Genomic DNA, 21,019 nt, shown 5'->3' with positions numbered 1-21,019 from the left:
AACACTCAAGGAGCAGGAACAAATTCCGGGGCAAGACCGATAGATTGAACAGTGCCTAATTCACCACCTTGAAAATGTATTCCCTCTACCGTTGGTGCAGAGCGGCAGTCCCATATACAATCTGTAAGATGCACTACAGCAACCCGTCAGCCGTCTTTCAACAATATCTTCCAAATCCGTGACCTACAATCTACAAAGGCAGCAGCACCAGAGGCACGGGAACTCCACCACCTCTGAGTTCTTTTCCAAATCACCCTGTCTCTGCCTTGAACTGTTACATTGGAAACTAATTCTTGCAGATGAATTCCTTTCAACTGATATTGTATTTCTTTCACGAAAAAAAGAAAACACCAATAAACCACTTTCTAAATGAATCAATGATTTTATTTTGCTGTTTAAACTGCAATGTATATCTTCAGTTGAGACAAATTCGATGTGGGACATTAATGGTCTTCACCCACAAAGTAGTCACTTCAGTAATTAAACTGAAACCAGTTACAGCTTCATTGGTGCCCGACCAAGATTGATGGCGGCTGGAAAGAGAAAGAGGATTTTAGTGTTCTCTTATTCAACATTAATGTTTCAATATCACATCAGCTGCATTAAAAAACAACTTCTACATTGGGTTTATTTGATAATTATAATTCTAATCCTGTTTCCTCACCTTTCTCCTTCCCAGTGACACATCTTCACCCAACACCCAACAGAACTGACCAGGACCCCCCCCCCCCTCACACACACACACACACACACACAGAATTCCCCAATTCCACAACCAGTTTCTGGGACATATATGGAAAAGCAGCTTGGGCTGAAATAAAACTCAACAACCTCATTTAGTGAAAGTGTCATTGCAGATGTCTGTGATGTCAGAGCGTTGCCGTGGGGACTGCAGTGGTTCAAGATGGCGGCTAATCAAGGGTAATTGGGGCTGGGCAATAAGAGGTGATCATGAGAACAACACCACATCCCATAAACCAATAAGAATCACACCAAAGCAAGGGCATACCATCCATTTCAACCCCATTGACTCTGGGAAAATGAACCTACGTTTATTTGACACGTGAATTGTCAGGGTTTGCTCAAATCTACACCCAGCAAACTGGATTGATTAAAGTTTACCTGTATATTTTTATCTCTTGAAACATTACTTCAGGATTTGTAACATTTGTAATAAAGTCTACATTGGTATTTTACACAACCTCAATATTACTGTTTTCCACAGAATACCTGTTTTGAATTGTTATTTGGGTTATTAAGCAAGCCTACCTTCTGCTTTCTCATTACGCCCAGTTGCAACATTCACAGGAAGAATCAAAGACTAATCCAGAAGCACAACTTTCCACGTAGGTTCTTCCATTGGCACATTGATAAAACTTGCTCTTGTCTTTTGGATCAGGGTAGGTACCGTTAGCTTTGCCAGTGCAGAACCCGCTGCCACCACCTCCACCACCTCCACCACCGCTGCCACCACCACCACCTCCACCACCACCTCCTCCACCTCCACCACCACCACTGCCTCCACCACCACCACCACTAGGAGCCTGAGTCGGAGGGACAGCTGGCTTCAGTGTCGTTTTAGATGGAACGCAAGCTGGAAGGAAATTATATTCACAAATTCATTTCTTGCTTCAAAATTAGTAGCAAACAAAGAACAAAACAAAGAACAAAGAAATGTACAGCACAGGAACAGGCCCTTCGGCCCTCCAAGCCCGTGCCGACCATACTGCCCGACTAAACTACAATCTTCTACACTTCCTGGGTCCGTATCCTTCTATTCCCATCCTATTCATGTATTTGTCAAGATGCCCCTTAAATGTCCCTATCGTCCCTGCTTCCACTACCTCCTCCGGTAGTGAGTTCCAGGCACCCACTACCCTCTGCGTAAAAAACTGGCCTCGTACATCTACTCTAAACTTTGCCCCTCTCACCTTAAACCTATGCCCCCTAGTAATTGACCCTGGGGAAAAGCCTCTGACTATCCACTCTGTCTATGCCCCTCATAATTTTGTATACCTCTATCAGGTCGCCCCTCAACCTCCTTCGCTCCAGTGAGAACAAACCGAGTTTATTCAATCGCTCCTCATAGCTTATGCCCTCCATACCAGGCAACATTCTGGTAAATCTCTTCTGCACCCTCTCTAAAGCCTCCACATCCTTCTGGTAGTGTGGCGACCAGAATTGAACACTATACTCCAAGTGTGGCCTAATTAAGGTTCTATACAGCTGCAACATGACTTGCCAATTCTTATACTCAATGCCCCGGCCAATGAAGGCAAGCATGCCGTATGCCTTCTTGACTACCTTCTCCACCTGTGTTGCCCCTTTCAATGACCTGTGGACCTGTACTCCTAGATCTCTTTGACTTTCAATACTCTTGAGGGTTCTACCATTCACTGTATATTCCCTACCTGCATTAGCCCTTCCAAAATGCATTACCTCACATTTGTCCAGATTAAACTCCATCTGCCATCTCTCCGCCCAAGTCTCCAGACAATCTAAATCCTGCTGTATCCTCAGACAGTCCTCATCGCTATCCGCAATTCCAGAAATGAAATGAAAATCACTTATTGTTACAAGTAGGCTTCAAATGAAGTTACTGTGAAAAGCCCCTAGTCGCCACATTCCAGCGCCTGTTCGGGGAGGCTGGTATGGGAATCGAACCGTGTTGCTGGCCTGCCTTGGTCTGCATTCAAAGCCAGCGATTTAGCCCTGTGTTAAACAGCAACTGAAGATAAACTTTGTAAAGCCAAAGGCTATTGCTGCATTGAAAATCTTCCAGTGGATATCAATTCCCTACGGTGTCAGGAACAAACTTCTTGTAAATTCAGTTCAATAAGATCTACTTGTGGCGTATCCAATCCTGAGATTACGCCCTCTGTCCTGGACTCTCCCACAAGAGGAAAGAAACTCTCAGAATCTACCCTGTCAAGCCCCCTGAGAATCTGAAATGTCACAATAAGGTTGCTAAATGCTAATGAGTACAGGCTCAATCTCATAAGAAAATCACTCCATATCCAGCATTAACCTTGTGAACCTTCTCTGGATTTCCCCCAATCCCATTATATCTTTCCTTAGATAAGGGGACCAAAATTGTTCACAGCATTCCAGGTTTGTCTAAATAGTGCCTTGTATAATTTTAGCAAGACTTCTCTATTTTTATATTCCATTCCCTTTGAAATAACGGCTCACATTCCATTTGCCGTCCCTATTACCTGCTGAACTTGCATCCAGCATTTTGTGATTTGTACACGAGGACCCCAAATCCCTCTGTGCTGCAGCTTTCTGCAGTCTTTCTCCATTTAAATAATACTCTGCTCCTTTATTCTTCCTACCAAAGTGCATAACTTCACATTTTCCGACATTATATTCCATCTTAAGTTTTTTACCCAATCAGTCTATACCCTCTGTAGACTCTTAGTGTCATCCTCATCACTTGCCTTCCCGCCTATTTTGAGGTCATCCACAAACTTGGAATAGTACGTTCACTTCCCTCATCCAAGTCATTAATATATGTTGTAAATAATTGTGGCCCCAACACGGATCCCTGTGGCACTCCACGTGTTGCCATCCTGAAAATACCTGTCTGATCCTAACTCTTGATTTTCTTATCAGTTAGCCAATCCTCTCTCTATGCTAATATACTACCCTAACATCATGGGCTCTTATCTTGTTAAGTAGCTTTTTGTGTGGTACCTTATCAAAGGCTTTTTGGAAATCCAAGTATGTTACATTTACTGGTTCCCCTTCATCTACCCTGCTCGTTACCACCTCAAAGAATTCTAATAAATTTGCCAAGCATGATTTCCTGATGTTCACCTGTAGAAATTCCAAGTCCAGTGTGCAGCGCATTAACGAGAGGATACGGCCCTTGGTTGCAGAAAGAACCAGAGAAATCATCCATAGCAAGATCCCACACCATAGCTCCTCCAAAGTTGTTCTTTTTCAGCCACTCTGCCTGAAAGACATTGTTCACAATTTTAATTCACAAATCCTTGCTTGCAAGCAATTTCTACCCCAAATAAAACTTATGATCCCCGGGGTCAGTGTTGGGACCCTTGTCTTTCCTCATTAATAACCTAGGCCTTGGTGTACAGGACACAATTTCAAAGTTGGCGGAAGGTGCAAAAGTTGAAAGCATTGTGAACTGTGAGGCCGATAGTGCAGGACTTCGAAAGGCCACAGGCAAGTTGGGGGAATGGGGGAGACAGGTGGTAGGTGAGGATCAATGCAGAGAAATGTGAAATAATTCACTTTAATTGGAAGAACTTGGAGAGACAATGGAAAATAAAAGGTCCATCTCCAAATAATTTTATTTTTAGGACTACAAAATTATGAGAGGCATAGACAGTGGATTGTCAGAGGCTTTTCCCCAGGGTAGAGGGGTCAATTACTAGGGGGCATAGGTTTAAGGTGTGAGGGGCAAGGTTTAGAGTAGATGTACGAGGCAATTTTTTTACACAGAGGGTAGTGGGTGCCTGGAACTCGCTGCCAGAGGAGGTGGTGGAAGCAGGGACGATAGTGACATTTAAGGGGCATCTTGACAAATACATGAATAGGATGGGAATAGAGGGATACGGACCCTGGAAGTGTGGAAGATTTTAGTTTAGACGGGAAGCATGGTCGGCACGGGCTTGGAGGGCCGAAGGGCCTGTTCCTGTGCTGTACTTTTCTTTGTTCTTTCTTTGTTCTAGGGGTTCAGGAGGAGAGAGACCTGGGTGTCTATGTGAATAAGTATTTGAAACTTCCCACACATGACACAATTAAGATAAAGTGGGCAGGGAACAAAGTAAAAGAAGCAAAGGTGACATGAGGAAAAGCTTTTCCATGCAGCGAGTGGTTCAGCTCTGCAATGCACTGCCTGAGAGGATGGTGGAGGCAGGTTTAATTGGAGCATTTGAAAGAATGGCGCTCGGTGAGTTGTTCATTCACATGGTCGGTTCAGATGCAATGGGCCAAATGGGGAGGCAGTGTTGCAGTGGCACTTTCACTTGACTAGTAATCCACAGATCCAGAGCAAGATCTGGGGGCCCGGGTTCGAATCCCATCACAGCAGATGCTGGAATTTGAGTTCAATAAAAAAAAATCTGGAATTAAAAGTCGAATGGTGACCATGAAATAATTGTGATAAAAGCCTATCTGATTCACTAGTGCCCTTCAGGGAAGGAAATCTGCCGTCCTTACGCGGTCTGGTCTACGTGTGACTCCAGACCAACAACAATGTGGTTGCTCTTAAATGCCCTCTGAAATGGAGGACAATTAGTGACGGGCAATAAATGCTGGCCCAGCCAGCAACGCTCACGTCCCAGAACATGAATTTTTAACAAATGGCTTCCTTCTGCGCCATAGAAATTCTGTGGCTCTGTGAAGATTTATAAAATCCAAAGTAACTTTTAAAGTTGTGGAAAGCCAAAATGTCCTCTGCTACTTCTGTATGAATACTGTTTCAATCGACATTCATCATCGACCAGGGGACATGGAAGTATTTTGTGAATATTGTAATGAGTTTAAGATAGATGTTCTGAATATTAGAGCATTTGCAGTGTAGGTATCTGTGAAGTGAGTCAATTCAGAAAATGTCTGCGCTCCTGTCATTGACGGTATCTTGGCAACAAAGAGGTGAGTTGACAGAAGTAACTTTTCCCAACACTCTTACATAAGGGGCTGGATCAGGGGGGAAAAAGGGTTAAAACATATCAAACCAGATATCTCATCCATGTTGCATGCTCCAACAATTGTATCTATAATTGTGTCATGTTCCAGTTATTCAACTGATTGATATAATTTCAAGATTCAAATAATTAATGTGTCTAACTGGCTGCACATTCCTGCAAATATTGCACCAACCATCAAATAAAAGGTTCAGAACATCAGTTTATCAAAGATACCTTTCCTCCATAGCTTTTCACGTTGTCATACCCAATCCAGGTTTTGGCATTATAAGCATATGGAACCATCTGTGGAGCATCCCATGCGGAAGAGCCGCTTTTCAAAAATGAGCAGATCTGTGAGAAGAGTGAGATATTAGGATTCAAATCAGCAGTGAATACAAATGGTCAGTGGACACAAATGATCAGTGGACACAAATGGTCAGTGGACACAAATGATCAGTGGTTTGTGATGCTCTCAATGTACACTGAGAACCATTTCCACTTCACTTTTCTTCAATGTGATATTCAGCTGTCAGCTTCACTCTATTGCAATCCACAAACTAAGCGCACAGTACTTTGTTGCTGTTGAACAAATGTTTTTATTCAGAAATAGCAAATGATGGTTAATATTATCCTTTACTACAAGATAACCATTGATTCCCCACGTGGCACGTTTCCAATCTGAGGCACTGCAGGAGACAAAGAAGATCTGGACATCACTCAGGATCATGATAAAGAGATTGATTCGAGGAATAGCATCAACACAAGCTTCCTTACCCTTCCAAAGATGTGGAAATCAGGCACAGGCAGTCACACACACTACTCAGGATTATCTCTACTACTTGAACCTAAAAACCTGTGGTTTCTGCAGGGAGAGAGGTTGAGGATGTAAAATGTTATACTCTCCACTTCACCTCGATGTGTATTTCCCAAGACTGACAACAATGGCCAGAGTAAGACAGTCAAACACCTCCTGCTGATGGAGGCTGTGACATTGTGTCTCTGATCATCAGAGTGTGATGTCACACGTTTCAGCTCCTGGTAGCTAAGCTGGGCGATGCCATGTGTTGTGAAGCTGGCAGAGGCAGCGGGGCCTTCATACACGGGGCAGATGACCAGACAGAGGTGTCCTGGGTAAGGATGTCAGATTTAGGGTGGAATTCTCCTCTAACCAGCGGGGGGGGCCATACCGGCGCCGAGGAGTGGCGTGAACCACTCCAGCGTCGGGCCGCCCGGAAGTTGTGGAATCCTCCACAGGTTCAGGGGCTAGGTTGGCGCCGAAGGGCCTCCGCTGGCCGGCGCGAGTTGGCACATGCGCCGGAGCGCCAGCTTGTGCTGGTGTCATCCCAGCGCATGCGCAGGGGGGTTCTTCTCCGTGCCGGCCATGGCGGACCCTTACACCGGCCGGTGAGGAGGGAAAGAGTGCCCCCACGGCGCAGGCCCGCCCATGAATCGGTGATCGGTGGGCCCCAATCGCGGGCCAGGCCACCGCGGGAGCCCCCCCCCCCCCCCCGGGGCCAGGTCCCCCCGCGCCCCACCGAGGACTCCGCAGGCCACCCGCAGCGTCAGGTCCCGCCGGTACGGGCCTGGTGTAATATATGCCGGCGGGACTGGCCGAAAATGGGCGGCCACTCGGCCCATCGCTGACAATGGCCCCCAAATGACGTGGCACGATTTACGCCCCCGACGAAAAACCGGCGGCTGAAAATCTGGCAGCCGGCGTCGGGGCGGGATTCTCCAGCTCGGCGGGGGGGGGGGGGGGGGGGGTCGGAGAATCCCGCCCTTAGTTTTTTGGGTTGTAGAATTCAATACTTGTTTGGTTAGTATTTTAAATTATAAGATCTATGGATTTTTAAAAATTGCTTCAGTATCAATACCTCATAATAGGCCAGGATTCCAGCCTGTTTGGTGTACTTCCCAGCTGCTCCAGCACCTCCCGCTGATGCTCCAACCCCATGGTCGGATGAGGTCAGTTTGAAGGTATGGCCATATGTAGCGAATCCAACATTCAGTTTGTCTGCGGGAGCCCCCTGACTTTTCCAGTATTTCATTACATAGTCCTGCAGAAAAACACCATGAAAGTATCTGCAGGAAAGGCTTTGCAAACCATCAGGTTGAAGCCAGTTATACATTGGAAATAATTACTATCGTCAGATTCCATTTTCATGAACACTTACCACATTAAAGTAAAGGTTGGTATAGCCTTTGTTATTTGGGAGAGGATAGAGAGGGCTATTTTCTCCAGTGAGGATATCCCAGGATCCAAAGAAATCATAGGTCATCACATTGAAAAAGTCCAAGGTTCTGTGTGAGAAGGGATCGGAGTTACACCAATAACTCGTTCACTACATTCCCGTCCTGGTTGATGTTATAACTGGACCGGAAGATCCCAGAATGGAACTCTGGCTCCAAATTTGTACGGTATACTTTTTTTTATAAACGTGGAGGCACAGACTCACAGGCCCTCTCATTAGTTTTAACAAGAGAAAAAACATTTACTAAACATGAAAAAATTAGACTATGATACAATATTCCTTTACTCCCCCCACCCTTAATTTAACAATTACACAAGATTTTAAGATTAACACAGATTGCAAAGTACATCTTAAGCTACAAATGTTTCCTTAAAACTCCAAAGTCTCTTTTAAGCACACAAATGACTGTGGTCAGATACACTCAAGTTAGTATCTGTGGATTACTCCTCAGAATACTCCCCCCCCCCCCCACCCCTCCAGATGATTTTCATATAGAATTTCCAACTCCACCCCAAAAACCCGCTTTAAAATCTTGCTTCCCCTTAGTGGTTTGCATTCCAAACTCCAGTTCAGGTTTTCAAATGGCATTTTCAAACAAAGCGTCCGCTCCACTTTTATCAGTGAATCCGGTCCAGGTTTTATATCAACCCTTTAGGATTTCTTTGTCTTGATTGATGTACAAATTGTTCACCATTGCTTTAACAATCGGTTCTCATACTATATTAAAATGGCATCAAACTTTGATTTACCTCTGAAGTCTACTTTCCCACTATAAATCCTCCCACTGGTACATGGCGCAAAGCTCAATGCCACTGCCAGCAGGTGACTGGAGCATCAGAACAGGCAATGGCTGACAGAGAATCCAGCCCAAGGTTTGTTTTTGATCATTTTCTATCTCTTTACCAAAGTACATTCTACATGCATCGCACAACAAACGAATCATTACTGATGTCTACCTTTGACACTGAACACTGAGACCAGTTAGCTGAGTAGAGATTGGAAGCAGAGCCCAATTCCATCCTCACATGATGACACGATGCTTGCACTTTGTGTTCGAGGTTACAGGACAGAATGGAAATACCAAGAACAATCTTAGCACCTCTAACATTGCCTCGGCTGGATTCAGTCAACTCAATGCAAATTAGAGATTGAATGGAGGACTTTGCAGGTCTGAATGATTTAGCTGCTAACTAGTTAAACTAGCTGAACTAGCAAGGGAATACAAAACAATTTTCTGCCTGGGGAGTCCTCTGCGACTAACATGGTACTTACTTTCCAAGCTGCGGAACCTCATATCTGAAATTAACATAACCCGGTGCAGCAGAAACTGCAGCTGAGATCAGCAGTCGGGATCGTCCTGAGCTTTTCGCCTCAGCTTCAAAGGCAGCCAGCATTTCCTAGAAAATTAATAAAGTTTCTCTTAACAACAGATCCTCGCCGCACAGGGGCGGGCTTTCAATGAAACACAGATCGCTGCAGCACGGGACCCTGACCAATGGGGTGGCCCATATGGAGAGGTGCATAACCTCACACTTTTCCACATTGTATTCCATCCGCCACTTCATTGCCCACTCTCCTAGCCTGTCCAAGTCCTTCTGCAGCCCCCCTGCTTCCTCAATACTACCTGTCCCTTTTCATAACCTGTATGGCAGATGTAGAATATAACTAACTCATGGTGTGGCCTATCAATATGGACACACTATTAGAATCTGGTTCACACTGGATATGCCACACAGCACCTGCTGAGTTTTTTTATCTATGATGATGTGATTGACGATTTTGTGAAGAAAAAATGCAGAAGAAAATCCGTCCAAGTTGCCATGGATTGCAAAGAACTGATGAAGCAGGAAAATCCAAAGAACCTGCCCTTGATCATGTTCTCCAGCCTAAATTCTGTTCTTCACGAGAGAAGTTGGTCTGAGATAATGGCTGGTGGTTACATGCAGATTGTTATAACCGGTGAGTAAACGTCACCCCCCCCCCTTCGCTCTTTACTGGCCTTCTGAAAGTCTCATCTTACTCTTCTGGACAATTAAAGAACGGAATCCTGACTGACAGTTGCCAGAACAGCCATTGATATTAGACTTCAACTGAACATTTCATTGGAGTATTTGCTCCTGCACTGGACTTTTCCGGCTCATTCTGTCCTGCGTTGGCCTGCACTTATATCATCGGCTGGTTTCTCCATCCCGTTGCTCATCAGTCAGATCATATTTACTCGCCTCTAGATCACAATATTGACCATCTCTACCACCATGCTGACAACAGGTAAGCTTGGATTTCAGTTTACCGATTAGTACAGGCTTATTGATGTCATGAGTTACAGCAATCCATTAAACGGTGATTTGGGGTTTCTGTGCCAAGCATTGTGTGAGCTAAGGGTGGGCGGGGTCTGGGGGGCGTTGACATCATTCGAGGTGGGGCTTGACATCATTGGGGGCGGCGGCTCAACATCATTAGGAGTGTGCTGCCACATCACCGGGGGGGGGGGGGAAATGACATTGGGTGCCCACAAAGATGGAGACGGCGGGCCCCCGAAAGTGTAAATCTGCCTCTGTCACCAAATGGAGGATTTGAAACACAGAGTGAAGAATTGTTCAGTTTCATATCGCCTATTCATGACTAAATGTCACATAATAATGTATCTAATCTAAGGGTAAAGTCAAAGGTAGGACCAGGTTTAAATGGAGCCAGTAACCAGAACAGTGATTAATTCTATGAAATTACTTTCATTGTCTAAATTCATCTGTTTCACATTTAAATATTCTATTTTCATGTATCACAAATCCTGCAAAACTGTCCTTTAAAACTGTCTCTCTAAGTTGGTTCGGTTTCACATCAGCCATGATCTTACTGAATGGTGAAACAAGCAAAGATCTCAAAGTCCCGTCACTGTTCCCATGTTCAATGTCCCATCACTGTTCCCATGTTCAATGTCCCGTCACTATTCCTATGTTCAATATCCCGTCACTGTTCCCATGCTCAATGTCCCATCACTGTTCCCGTGTTCAATGTCCCGTCACTGTTTCTATGTTCAATGTCCCGTCACTGTTCCCATGTTCAATGTCCCGTCACTGTTCCCATGTTCAATGTCCCGTCTCTGTTCCAATGTTCAATGTCCCGTCACTGCTCCCATGTTCAATGTCCCGTCACTGTTCCCATGTTCAATGTCCCGTCACTGTTCCCATGTTCAATGTCCCGTCTCTGTTCCGATGTTCAATGTCCCGTCACTGCTCCCATGTTCAATGTCCTCAGTGAGGACCTTGATAAAAGAAAATGTAATTTGGAAACAGGATAGAAAGATACTTTAATTGAGCTGCGAGACTGAGCATCCTGTTAAATAAATGTGGTCCTACCTGTGTCAACACGGTGAAGAGATGTTTGCTTCCTGCCCCAGGATATTCCCAGTCAATGTCCAAACCATCAAACCCGTAACCGCGCAGGAAGCTAATCACAGATGTTATGAAAGTTTGGCGATTTTCTGATGTGGAAACCATGGCGGTGAATCTAAACAAGGAGACAATGTTAAACAAGGTTAGAACTGCAGCACTTCAGTCTCAGCATCTAAACTTTCAGAATTTTCTACCTTTTACAATTTCATAATATACCGGGAAACCAATTTTAATTTGAAATACTATGACGATGGAATGATGTTGCGTTGTCACTGCTCTTGATAATCGCCTGAATCAATCTTCACTGGGTGCATTAACGTCAATCAAACCTTTGTAAAGATTTCCTTTCAGATATCACCTTATAGATAATACTTGAATCATATTTCACTGACAGCTGAACAGGTATGCTCATTAGCAGATATTTTTATCAAAAACTACAGTAATCATTCCCAAATCTATCTCTTTGACCCCTTATTTTACATTATGAACGATAAGAAAAGAAGCACCTTTCACCCAACACTGCAATAAAATATTTTCATCTTACTTCTGACTTCCAAACTTCCAGCCTCCAATGGACAGGAGTGTTTTAAGGTTTCCATTTCTGTTGGAAGAACGGAGAAATTGTTCTTTCAGAATGAGGAATATAAGTAAATGCATTTACTAACACAACACCAAGTGCTGAAAATCATTATTGTTCGAATATTTTACTGCTTTCCCCGTTTGAATTTTAATTGACCAGAAATACCTCAGTACAGACCAAACATTTCACAACGGAATCTACCACACAAAGAGGAGAAGATCCATGAAATGAAATGAAAATCGCTTATTGTCACAAGTAGGCTTTGAATGAAGTTACTGTGAAAAGCCCCTAGTCGCCACATTCCGGCGCCTGTTTGGGGAGGCTGGTACGGGAATTGAACCGTGCTGTTAGCCTGCCTTGGTCTGCTTTCAAAGCCAGTGAATTCGCCCTGTGCTAAACCAGCCTCATGTGGGAAAGTCCCACAAACAATCTCTTTATTTCATTCTTTCATACGATGTGGGCTTCGCTGGCAAGAGCAGCATTTATTGGTCATCGCTAATTGCACTTGAGAAGCTGGCAGTAGAAGGTTTTGTGGGACAGGGGGGAAATGTCCCTGCCTTTCACCTACAAATTCCGTGTTTCCACTCCGGGATCTGATGACCAAGGCAGGTGCATTCACAATGCAGCCAGTCAGGTTTGATTCCTGTTCCAGATAGAGTGGATTTTGGGCGATCTTTCTTCTCCTCTGCCTGGTAGAGGCCACAGTGCCGTACTTTGGGCGGAGACCACAAGGAGGAGCTTGGAGTGAACGGCCAGCACGAACTGGTGCAATTCATTTGGTGCAATAACTCTAACAATGCCGCCGAAAAGGGAATTCCAGAACTTTGATCCAGTGCCAGTAAAGAGACAATGAGATATTTCTAAGTCAATAATAATAATCGCTTATTGTCACAAGTAGGCTTCAATGAAGTTACTGTGAAAAGCCCCTAGTCGCCACATTCCGGCGCCTGTTTGGGGAGGCCGGTACGGGAATTGAACCCGCGCTGCTGGCCTTGTTCTGCATTAGAAGCCAGCTGTTTAGCCCACTGTGCTAAACCAGCTCCAAGTCAAGATGTCCAGTTCAGTTTGTAGTCAATGAAAACACCAGCATGTTGAATGTGGGCATGTGTCAGCTTTGACAAAGGGTCATCTGGACTCGAAAAGTTCGCTCTTTTCTCTCCCTACAGATGCTGCCAGACCTGCTGAGATTTTCCAGAATTTTCTATTGTGTGTTGACAATATGTTGACAGCAAGGCAGGTCTGCAGCAATGGCAATGCCCTTGAAAGTCTTTAATTTTGCCAGGGTTCCTTGATGCCACAGTCGGCCAAACGTTGCATTAATTACAAATGCTGTCACTCTCAGCTCTTCCAATCTCGCCGGCAACGTGCAAATTGCAGCTTTGAGTAAAGATCAGAAGCAGAGTCGGTGACAAAACACCTGGTTTTCCTCTCAGGCAGGAAAGCACAAATGACAAGGGAGGAGTTTAAAAACAGGGTGGGGGGAGGAGGCAATGCTTACTCTTTGGCTGGGGCGGGGGGTCACTATTGGGCTACAATAATGGGGAGTGGTGTCAATGTTGTGAAAATATTTAACACCCATTGATTGATGCTTGTTGGGATCTCACTCACTCTGAGTTGTTGAACGGAGTGGAAATTCCAGCTCCCTCACAGCCCAGTGTTTCTGCACACACACTGGTTTGGTCGACCATCTCAAGGGTTTTTGCAACTTCGAGTGAATATAAAGTGTTTTTTTGTTTATACGGGACAACACGGTGACATCATGATTGTCAGACCCATTGGGCATCGACTCATCTCTGCCAATGGGACACAAATCAACAAAACCCAATTTCACCCAGAAATCATCTCCCTGACTGGGTCAGTCATCTTATATTTACATGTAATTCAGCACAATTTTTCAATGTTGAATGGAATATAATAGAATTATAGAATTTACACTGCAGAAGATGGCCATTCGGCCCATCGAGTCTGCACCGGCCCTTGGAAAGAGCACCCAGTTTAAGACCTCTACCCTATCTCCATAACCCAGTAATTCCATCGAACTTTTTTGAATACTAAGGCGCAATTTAGCGTGGCCAATCCATCTAACCTGCACATCTTTGGACTGTGGGAGGAAACCTAGCATCTGGAGGAAACCGACGCAGACGGTGAAGACTCGAATGTGGCAGGGGGATGAGAACCAATGCAGGAAGTCAGTGGGAAGTAAAGTGGGGACAGAAACAAAAGGCAGTAAGGGGAAAAGTGAGAGGCAGAGAAACCAAAGTCAAAAATCCAAAGGGGCCACAGTCCAGAGACTGTGGAGAACTCAGTGAATGGGTCCAGTACGGCTAAGAGAAATAAAACACAGAGAGAGTGTACAAATCATGACTGAACAGATAGTCTAACAAAGCAGGGCAGAGAGCAAGGGAAGTCTAGATTACACTGCATTTATTTCAATGCAGGAGGCCTAACGGGCAAGGCAGAGGAACTCAGGGCATGGATAGGTACATGAGACTGGGATATTATAGCTATTACTGAAACATGGCTAATGGAGGGGCAGGACTGGCAGCTCAATGTTCCGGGATAGAGATGCGATAGGAAAGATAGAACAGGAGGTTAAGAGAGGAGGAGGAGTTGCGTTTTTGATTAGGGACAGTATCACGGCAGTACAGAGAGAGGATGTATCCCAGGGTTCGCCCACTGAGTCTATATGGGGAGAACTGAAAAATAAGACGGGTGAGATCACTTTGATAGGATTGTCCTATAGGCCCCCAAATAGTCAGCGGGATATCGAGGAGCAAGTATTTAAAGAGTTTACAGATAGTTGCAAGAAAAATAGTATGGTAATAGTTGTGGACTTTAACATTGCCAACATTGACTGGGACAGCCATAGCACGAGGGGTTTGAATGGAGAGAAATTAGTCGAGTGTGTTTAATATGTGGATGGCCCGACTAGCGAGGGGGCAAAACTTGACCTCCTCTTGGGGAATAAGGAAGGGCAGGTGACAGACGTGTTAGTGAGGGATCACTTTGGGACCAATGACCATAATTTCATTAGTTTTAAGATATCTATGGAGAATGATAGGTCTGGCCCAAAAGTTAAAATTCTAAATTGGGGCGAGACTAATTTTGATGGTAGTAGTAGTCATGATATGGAGATGCCGGCATTGGACTGGGGTGAGCACAGTAAAAAGTCTTACAACACCAGGTTAAAGTCCAACAGGTTTGTTTCAAACACTAGCTTTCGGCGCACTGCTCCTTCCTCAGGTGAATTTTGATGGTCTTAGACAAGAACTTTCGAAAGTTGATTGGGGAGTCTGTTGACAGCAAAGGGACGGCTGGTAAATGGGAGACTTTCAAAAGGGTTCAGGGTGAGCACATTCCTTTTAGAGTGAAGGGAAGTAGGGAACCCTGGATGACTCAGGATATTGAGGCCCTGGTCAAAAAGAAGAAGGAGGCACATGACATACATCGGCAGCTGGGATCAAGTGGATCCCTTGAAGAGTATAGAGGTTGTCGGAGTAGAGTTAAGAGAGAAATCAGGAGGGCAAAAACGGGACCTGAGATTGCTTTGGCAGATAAGGTAAAGGAGAATTCAAAGAGCTTCGACAAATACAAAAATAACAAAAGAGTAACTCGGGAGAGAGTAGGGCCTCTTAACAATGCACAAAGTCATCTATGTATGGATCCACAAGAGATGGGTGAGATCCTAAATGAACATTTCTCATCGGTATTTACTGTTGAGAAAGGCATGGATGTTAGGGAACTTTAGGAGTGTACATATTACAGAGAAGGAGGTGCTGGAAGTCTTAAATAAAATCAAGGTAGATAAATCCCCGGGACCTAATGAAATATATCCCAGGACATTGTGGGAGGCGAGGGGGGAAATTGCAGGTCCCCTAGCAGAGATATTTGGATCGTCAACAACCACAGGTGAGGTGCCTGAAGATTGGAGGGTAACAAATGTTGCGTCTTTGTTTAAGAAGGGCCGTAAGGGAACTACAGACCGGTGAGCCTAACATCTGTGGTGGATATGTTGTTAGAAGGTATTCTGAGGGACAGGATCTACATGCATTTAGACAGGCAAGGGCTAATTAGGGAAAGTCACCATGGCTTTGTGAGGGGAAAATCATGCCTCACTAATTTGTGTTTTTTGATGGGGTAACCAAGAAGGTAGATGAGGGCAGTGCAGGCAACGTTGTCTACATGAACTTTAGCAAGGCCTTTGACAAGGTACCACATGGTACGTTGTTGCATAAGGTTTAGTTTCACGGGATCCAGGGTGAGGTAGCCAATTGGCTACAGAATTGACGACAGAAGACAAAGGATGGTTGTAGAGGGTTGTTTTTCAAACTGGAGGTCTGTGACCAGCGGTGTGCCTCGGGGATCAGTGCTGGGTCCACTGTTATTTGTTATTTATATTAATGAGTTGGATGAGAATTTAGGAGGCAGGGTTAGTAAGTTTGCAGATGACACCAGGATTGGTGGCATAGTAGACAGTGAAGAACGTTATCTAGGATTGCAAAGGGTCTTGACCAATTGGGCCAGTGGGCCAATGAATGACAGATGGAGTTTAATTTAGATAAATGTGGGCTGATGCATTTTGGTAGATCGAATCGGGGAAGGACCTACTCAGTTAATAGTAGGGAGTTGGGGAGAGTTACAGAACAAAGAGATCTAGGAATACAGGTTCATAGCTCCTTGAAGGCTCCTTGAATTACTAAACTAGAAAGAGTGCAGAAAAGATTTACTAGGATGCTACCGGGACTTGATGGTCTGAGTTATAAGGAGAGGCTGGACAGACTGGGACTTTTTTCCCTGGAGTGTAGGCGGCTTAGGGGTTACCTTATCGAGGCCTATAAAATAATGAGGGGCATAGATAAGGTAGATAGTCAACATCTTTTCCCAAAGGTAGAGGAGTCTAAAACTAAAGGTTTATGTTAAGAGGGGAGAGATATAAAAGGGTCCAGAGGGGCAATTTTTTCACACAGAGGGTGGTGAGTGTCTGGAACGAGCTGCCAGAGGCAGTGGTAGAGGCGGGTATGATTTTGTCTTTTAAAAAACATTTAGACAGTTACATGGGTCAGATGAGTACAGAGGGATATGGGCCAAATACGGCCAATTGGGACCAGCTTAGTGGTTAAAAACTGGGCGGCATGGACACGTTGGGCCGAAGGGCATGTTTTCAGCCTGTAAACATCTATGACTCCGCACAGACAGTGACCCAAGCCGGCAATCGAACCCATGTCCCTGGCACTGTGAAGCAACAGTGCTAACCATTGTGCTATCGTGCTGACCTGAAGGACCTCAACCTATATTTGACATTGCAAGCGTGTTCTCAACATTTATAGAATAATCCTACTTGTTTTTAAGGCTGTTGAATGAGTGGTAGAGAGTCACGTCGTTCACTTCCGTGGTGGTGATTTGATTGTCCTTCATCCCAGCAAAAGCGTAGATCAGATGTGTGCACAAGCAGGGATCCACATTCTCGGGCATGTACTTCCCCTCGCCTGGTCTGTACTGAGCCCAGTTTGTAAAGTAACAAACCAGTCTGTAGGCAGAGCCTGAGGAGAAAGGAAAATCAGGACTGAGCTTCTACTCATTACATATCATTAAAAATAGCTTAAAAAGCACCAAGACTCACCCAGTTCCAGGCACGCCAACAAGACCACCGCTGGAATAAAGAATATAGGATACGTGTTAAAATTCACAGCAAAATGTGCTGAAAGGTTTAGGGTTCATAATGATGAGTGAATAGAAACATTAAGAATCGATCCTTGATCAAACTCTTTTCCTGACCCATTTGCTGCCCTTTAGTGACATCATCGACAGACATGGGGTCAGGATCTCCATGTGCATTGATAACAGCCGGCTCTACATCAACACCCTCCCCTCCTCTGCCTGTTTTTCCAACAATCAGTTTGAGATCAACCAAAAAATTTTCAGGCCAATTAAGACGGAATTAATCATCAACAGCCCCATCCCCAACTTTACCACCAACCCCTCCTGTTTACTGCCTCAGACTGGCCCAGACTGCTCGCCAGCTCATATCCTATTCAGTCCCCAGTTCACCTTCCAAACCCACATTGTCTCAATCGCAAAGACAGACTATTTCCACCCCAGTAACACGGTCCAGCTTCTCCCCTATCTCAGCCCACCTTCAGTGAAAAGCTTCATCAACACCTTTGTCATCTCCAAGCTCAATGAGGTGGAGATTCGACTGGTCCATCCCGGGATTGGGCCTCGGGCGCTAACTAAATCTTTGGGATAAGCTGTGAGCATCTGTCCTGTCTCCACAGCTCATTCACGCTGCAGCGGAAACGTCTTTTGGACAATGGGATCGGCAAGTCTGTGATGTCCCAGGCAGTACTCCTGTTCCTACTGGTTCCACAGAAACAAAGTGATTTTGTATATTCCAGGTGCCATATAAATGCAACTTATTCTTTCTGTAGTTTATATTTTGATGTTGATCGGAGGCGTTCATTAACCAACATGGAATATTGGATTCTGACCTGGGCTGGATCTTTACAGAGAGGTAATAAATGCAAATGCCTGATATTGCCTGTGGCCCTAATCTAGCTCCACACTAATTAAAATAACTTGTCAGTTTGATATCAGCTGAATGGTTCTGAATTGCATTGCTGAAAGACCTTACATAACAGCAGCAGATTTCATTCAAACTATCCTCCGAACCATTATCTCAGATACTAACTTTCCTATTGTTTTCAGTATTGATGCAAAACAGTTCAAATGGCAAAAGCTGTAAAATGTTCCATTCAAGTTGTTGTGAAATTGATCTTGTTTAAGACAGCAGCTATATTAAACTCTACAGATGGATCCATTTTCAAATACACCTGAAGACATTAAAATGCTACTAAGATTTCCATAAACGTGAAATGTTAAATATTGTAATTGATGTAAATAGTAACACCCCGAACTGGAAACAGCAGAAAGTCTGAGTGAAAGAACAGGTACATTTACAACATAGAAAGAATGAACATGTACAAATACTTGATGCTAAACAAACAGAAATTGAAGTGCCGAACAATCTTCTGACTGTGTCCTTGCAAAGGAAATCTTCTGGGGCCAATCATCCATTACTCATGAGCTGTATGGCGTTCCTTTCACTTAATCATAAATAGTTTCATTGCAACCTAATTTCTTGCAGTTCCAATGATATCACTCAGTGAAACTCTATTTCATTCACTAAAAATAGAAGCAGGAAAACCTGAACAATTATTTGTTCTTTTTTATAATCTTTATTATTGTCACAAGTAGGCTTACATTAACACTGCATTGAAGCCCCATGAAAAGCCCCAGTCGCTACACTCTAGCTCCTGTTCAGATACACGGAGGGAAAATTCAATGTCCAATTCACCGATCAATAATAATAATAATCGCTTATTGTCACAAGTAGGCTTCAATGAAGTTACTGTGAAATGTCCCTAGTCATCACATTCCGGCACCTGTTTGGGGAGACCGGTACGGGAATTGAACCATGCTGCTGGCATTGTTTAGCATCACAAGCTAGCTGTTTAGCCCACTGTGCTAAACCAGCCCTTTGGGACTTGTGGGAGGAAACCGGAGCACCCGGACAAAAGCCACGCAGACACGGGGAGAACGTGCAGACTCCGCACAGACGGTGATCCAAGCCGGGAATCGAACCCGGGACCCTGGCGCTGTGAAGCAACAGTGCTAACCACTGTGCTACCGTGCCACCCCTTTCTCACCATCACACTTGTACTTAGATGTTATTTTGCATCACATCACAAACATTCAGATACATATTACTGTCAAGGAGCATTTAGTGGAGGAACAGCAGGTGGAGAGTCAAATAGGTTATTTGGAATGAATTTGATCAAGATGTGTACTGGACGGCAGGCTATCCAACTGTAATTATCTTCCAGTAACACAGCAAATGATCCATTCCTTTCGAATGAAACCGGAACTTCAGAAGGGAATCTCCTCTTTGTTCTATTCCGCATTTAAATACTGAGCCTTAAAGAAACTTTCTGACATTCTGAAAGTTGAGTGAGAAGTGGCAGAATGACTCCTTCCCTCTCTGCGCCTCAGTTGATCGCACCGAGTGTTTTTAAAGAATCTTCTTGACAATTAAACCTTTGATCCCCTTCGCCCTAAGTGCTTTATCTAACTGCTTCTTGAAAACATACATTGGATGGCACGGTAGCACAGTGGCTAGCACTGTCGCTTCACAGCTCCAGGGTCCCGGTTCGGTTCCCGGCTTGGATCACTGTCTGTGCGGAGTCTGCACGTTCTCCCCATGCCTGCGTGGGTTTCCCCAGGGCTCTCCGGTTTCCTCCCACAAGTCTCGGAAGACCTGCTTGTTAGGTGAACTGGACATTCTGAATTCTCCCTCTGTGTACCCAAACAGGTGCTGGAATGTGGTGACTAGGGGCTTTTCACAGTAACTTCATTGCAGTGTTAATGTAAGCCTACTTGTAACACTAATAAAGATTATATTATATATTATAAAATCTTGCCCATGGTCAGACTAAACTAGTTTCAAGCCCACTGTTTAAGTGTTATTGATTATTTTGCTGATGGAATTCCTTTCTCTGTCATGGCCGATTGTCCAAAGTGATTGATTTGAAGGCTTGGTCCACTCTCAGCTGAATACACAGGTTATATCTGGAGGGGTTCGGGATATGGCTCATCCACCCACGTTAATTGCCTTTCATGGGATAATTCTAGGCAGCCCAGCTGCTTACTCACGCTTTGTAATTTGTACGGTACAGCTCTGTGAATGTTCAGCTATCTCAGACTGTTGTTTCAGTCACTTTTCTAAAGCTGTTCAACTAAAATGCTGAGTGAATCCATTTTCGATACAAAACATAGATTTATAACAATATGAGAGGTATTGAAATGGTCAAACAGGCTTACCTGTTGCAAGTAGAAGCTTTGCCATCTTGCAGCTGGTGTGTTGTGAACATCAACTCTCCCTTTTATACACTGAGTTTATCATTAGTGGTAAATAATTCTGTCCGTCATTAACTTAATCTCGGGAAAGGGATCAGTCACAATGGAAAAATAACAGTTCTTATCTTATCACTGTAATATATTTTCATCTTCTCGGGAGTAACAGCATTTCTCCTCTACAATGTCATCCAGATTGTCGACCTTCATTGTAACCCCTTCATTGCACTC

At 44.4% G+C, this 21,019-nt stretch overlaps 2 protein-coding genes across 2 annotated transcripts in view; one reads left to right on the top strand and one right to left on the bottom strand.

Annotated features, from left to right (window-relative positions):
- LOC140393643 (uncharacterized) overlaps positions 1–21,019 on the top strand; it is a 411,041-nt gene that overhangs the window by 41,223 nt on the left and 348,799 nt on the right. The window lies entirely within an intron of this gene.
- On the bottom strand, positions 363–20,816 carry LOC140393641 (acidic mammalian chitinase-like). Its single transcript, XM_072479916.1, has 13 exons — positions 20,756–20,816; positions 17,499–17,528; positions 17,217–17,418; positions 11,843–11,899; positions 11,263–11,413; positions 9,179–9,303; positions 7,829–7,955; positions 7,529–7,711; positions 5,889–6,005; positions 3,820–3,958; positions 1,508–1,594; positions 1,270–1,453; positions 363–533 (listed from the first exon to the last, which is right to left on the bottom strand). The coding sequence occupies exons 1-12, from the start codon at positions 20,778–20,780 to the stop codon at positions 1,284–1,286; spliced, it is 1,413 nt and encodes a 470-aa protein (XP_072336017.1). The 5' UTR covers positions 20,781–20,816; the 3' UTR covers positions 363–533; positions 1,270–1,283.

The sequence above is a fragment of the Scyliorhinus torazame genome, chromosome 17 (genome assembly GCF_047496885.1).
Source record: "Scyliorhinus torazame isolate Kashiwa2021f chromosome 17, sScyTor2.1, whole genome shotgun sequence".
NCBI lineage: Eukaryota > Metazoa > Chordata > Chondrichthyes > Carcharhiniformes > Scyliorhinidae > Scyliorhinus > Scyliorhinus torazame.
The sequence above is the reverse complement of the archived record's forward strand: the minus strand, read 5'-3'. Positions and strand labels throughout refer to the sequence as shown.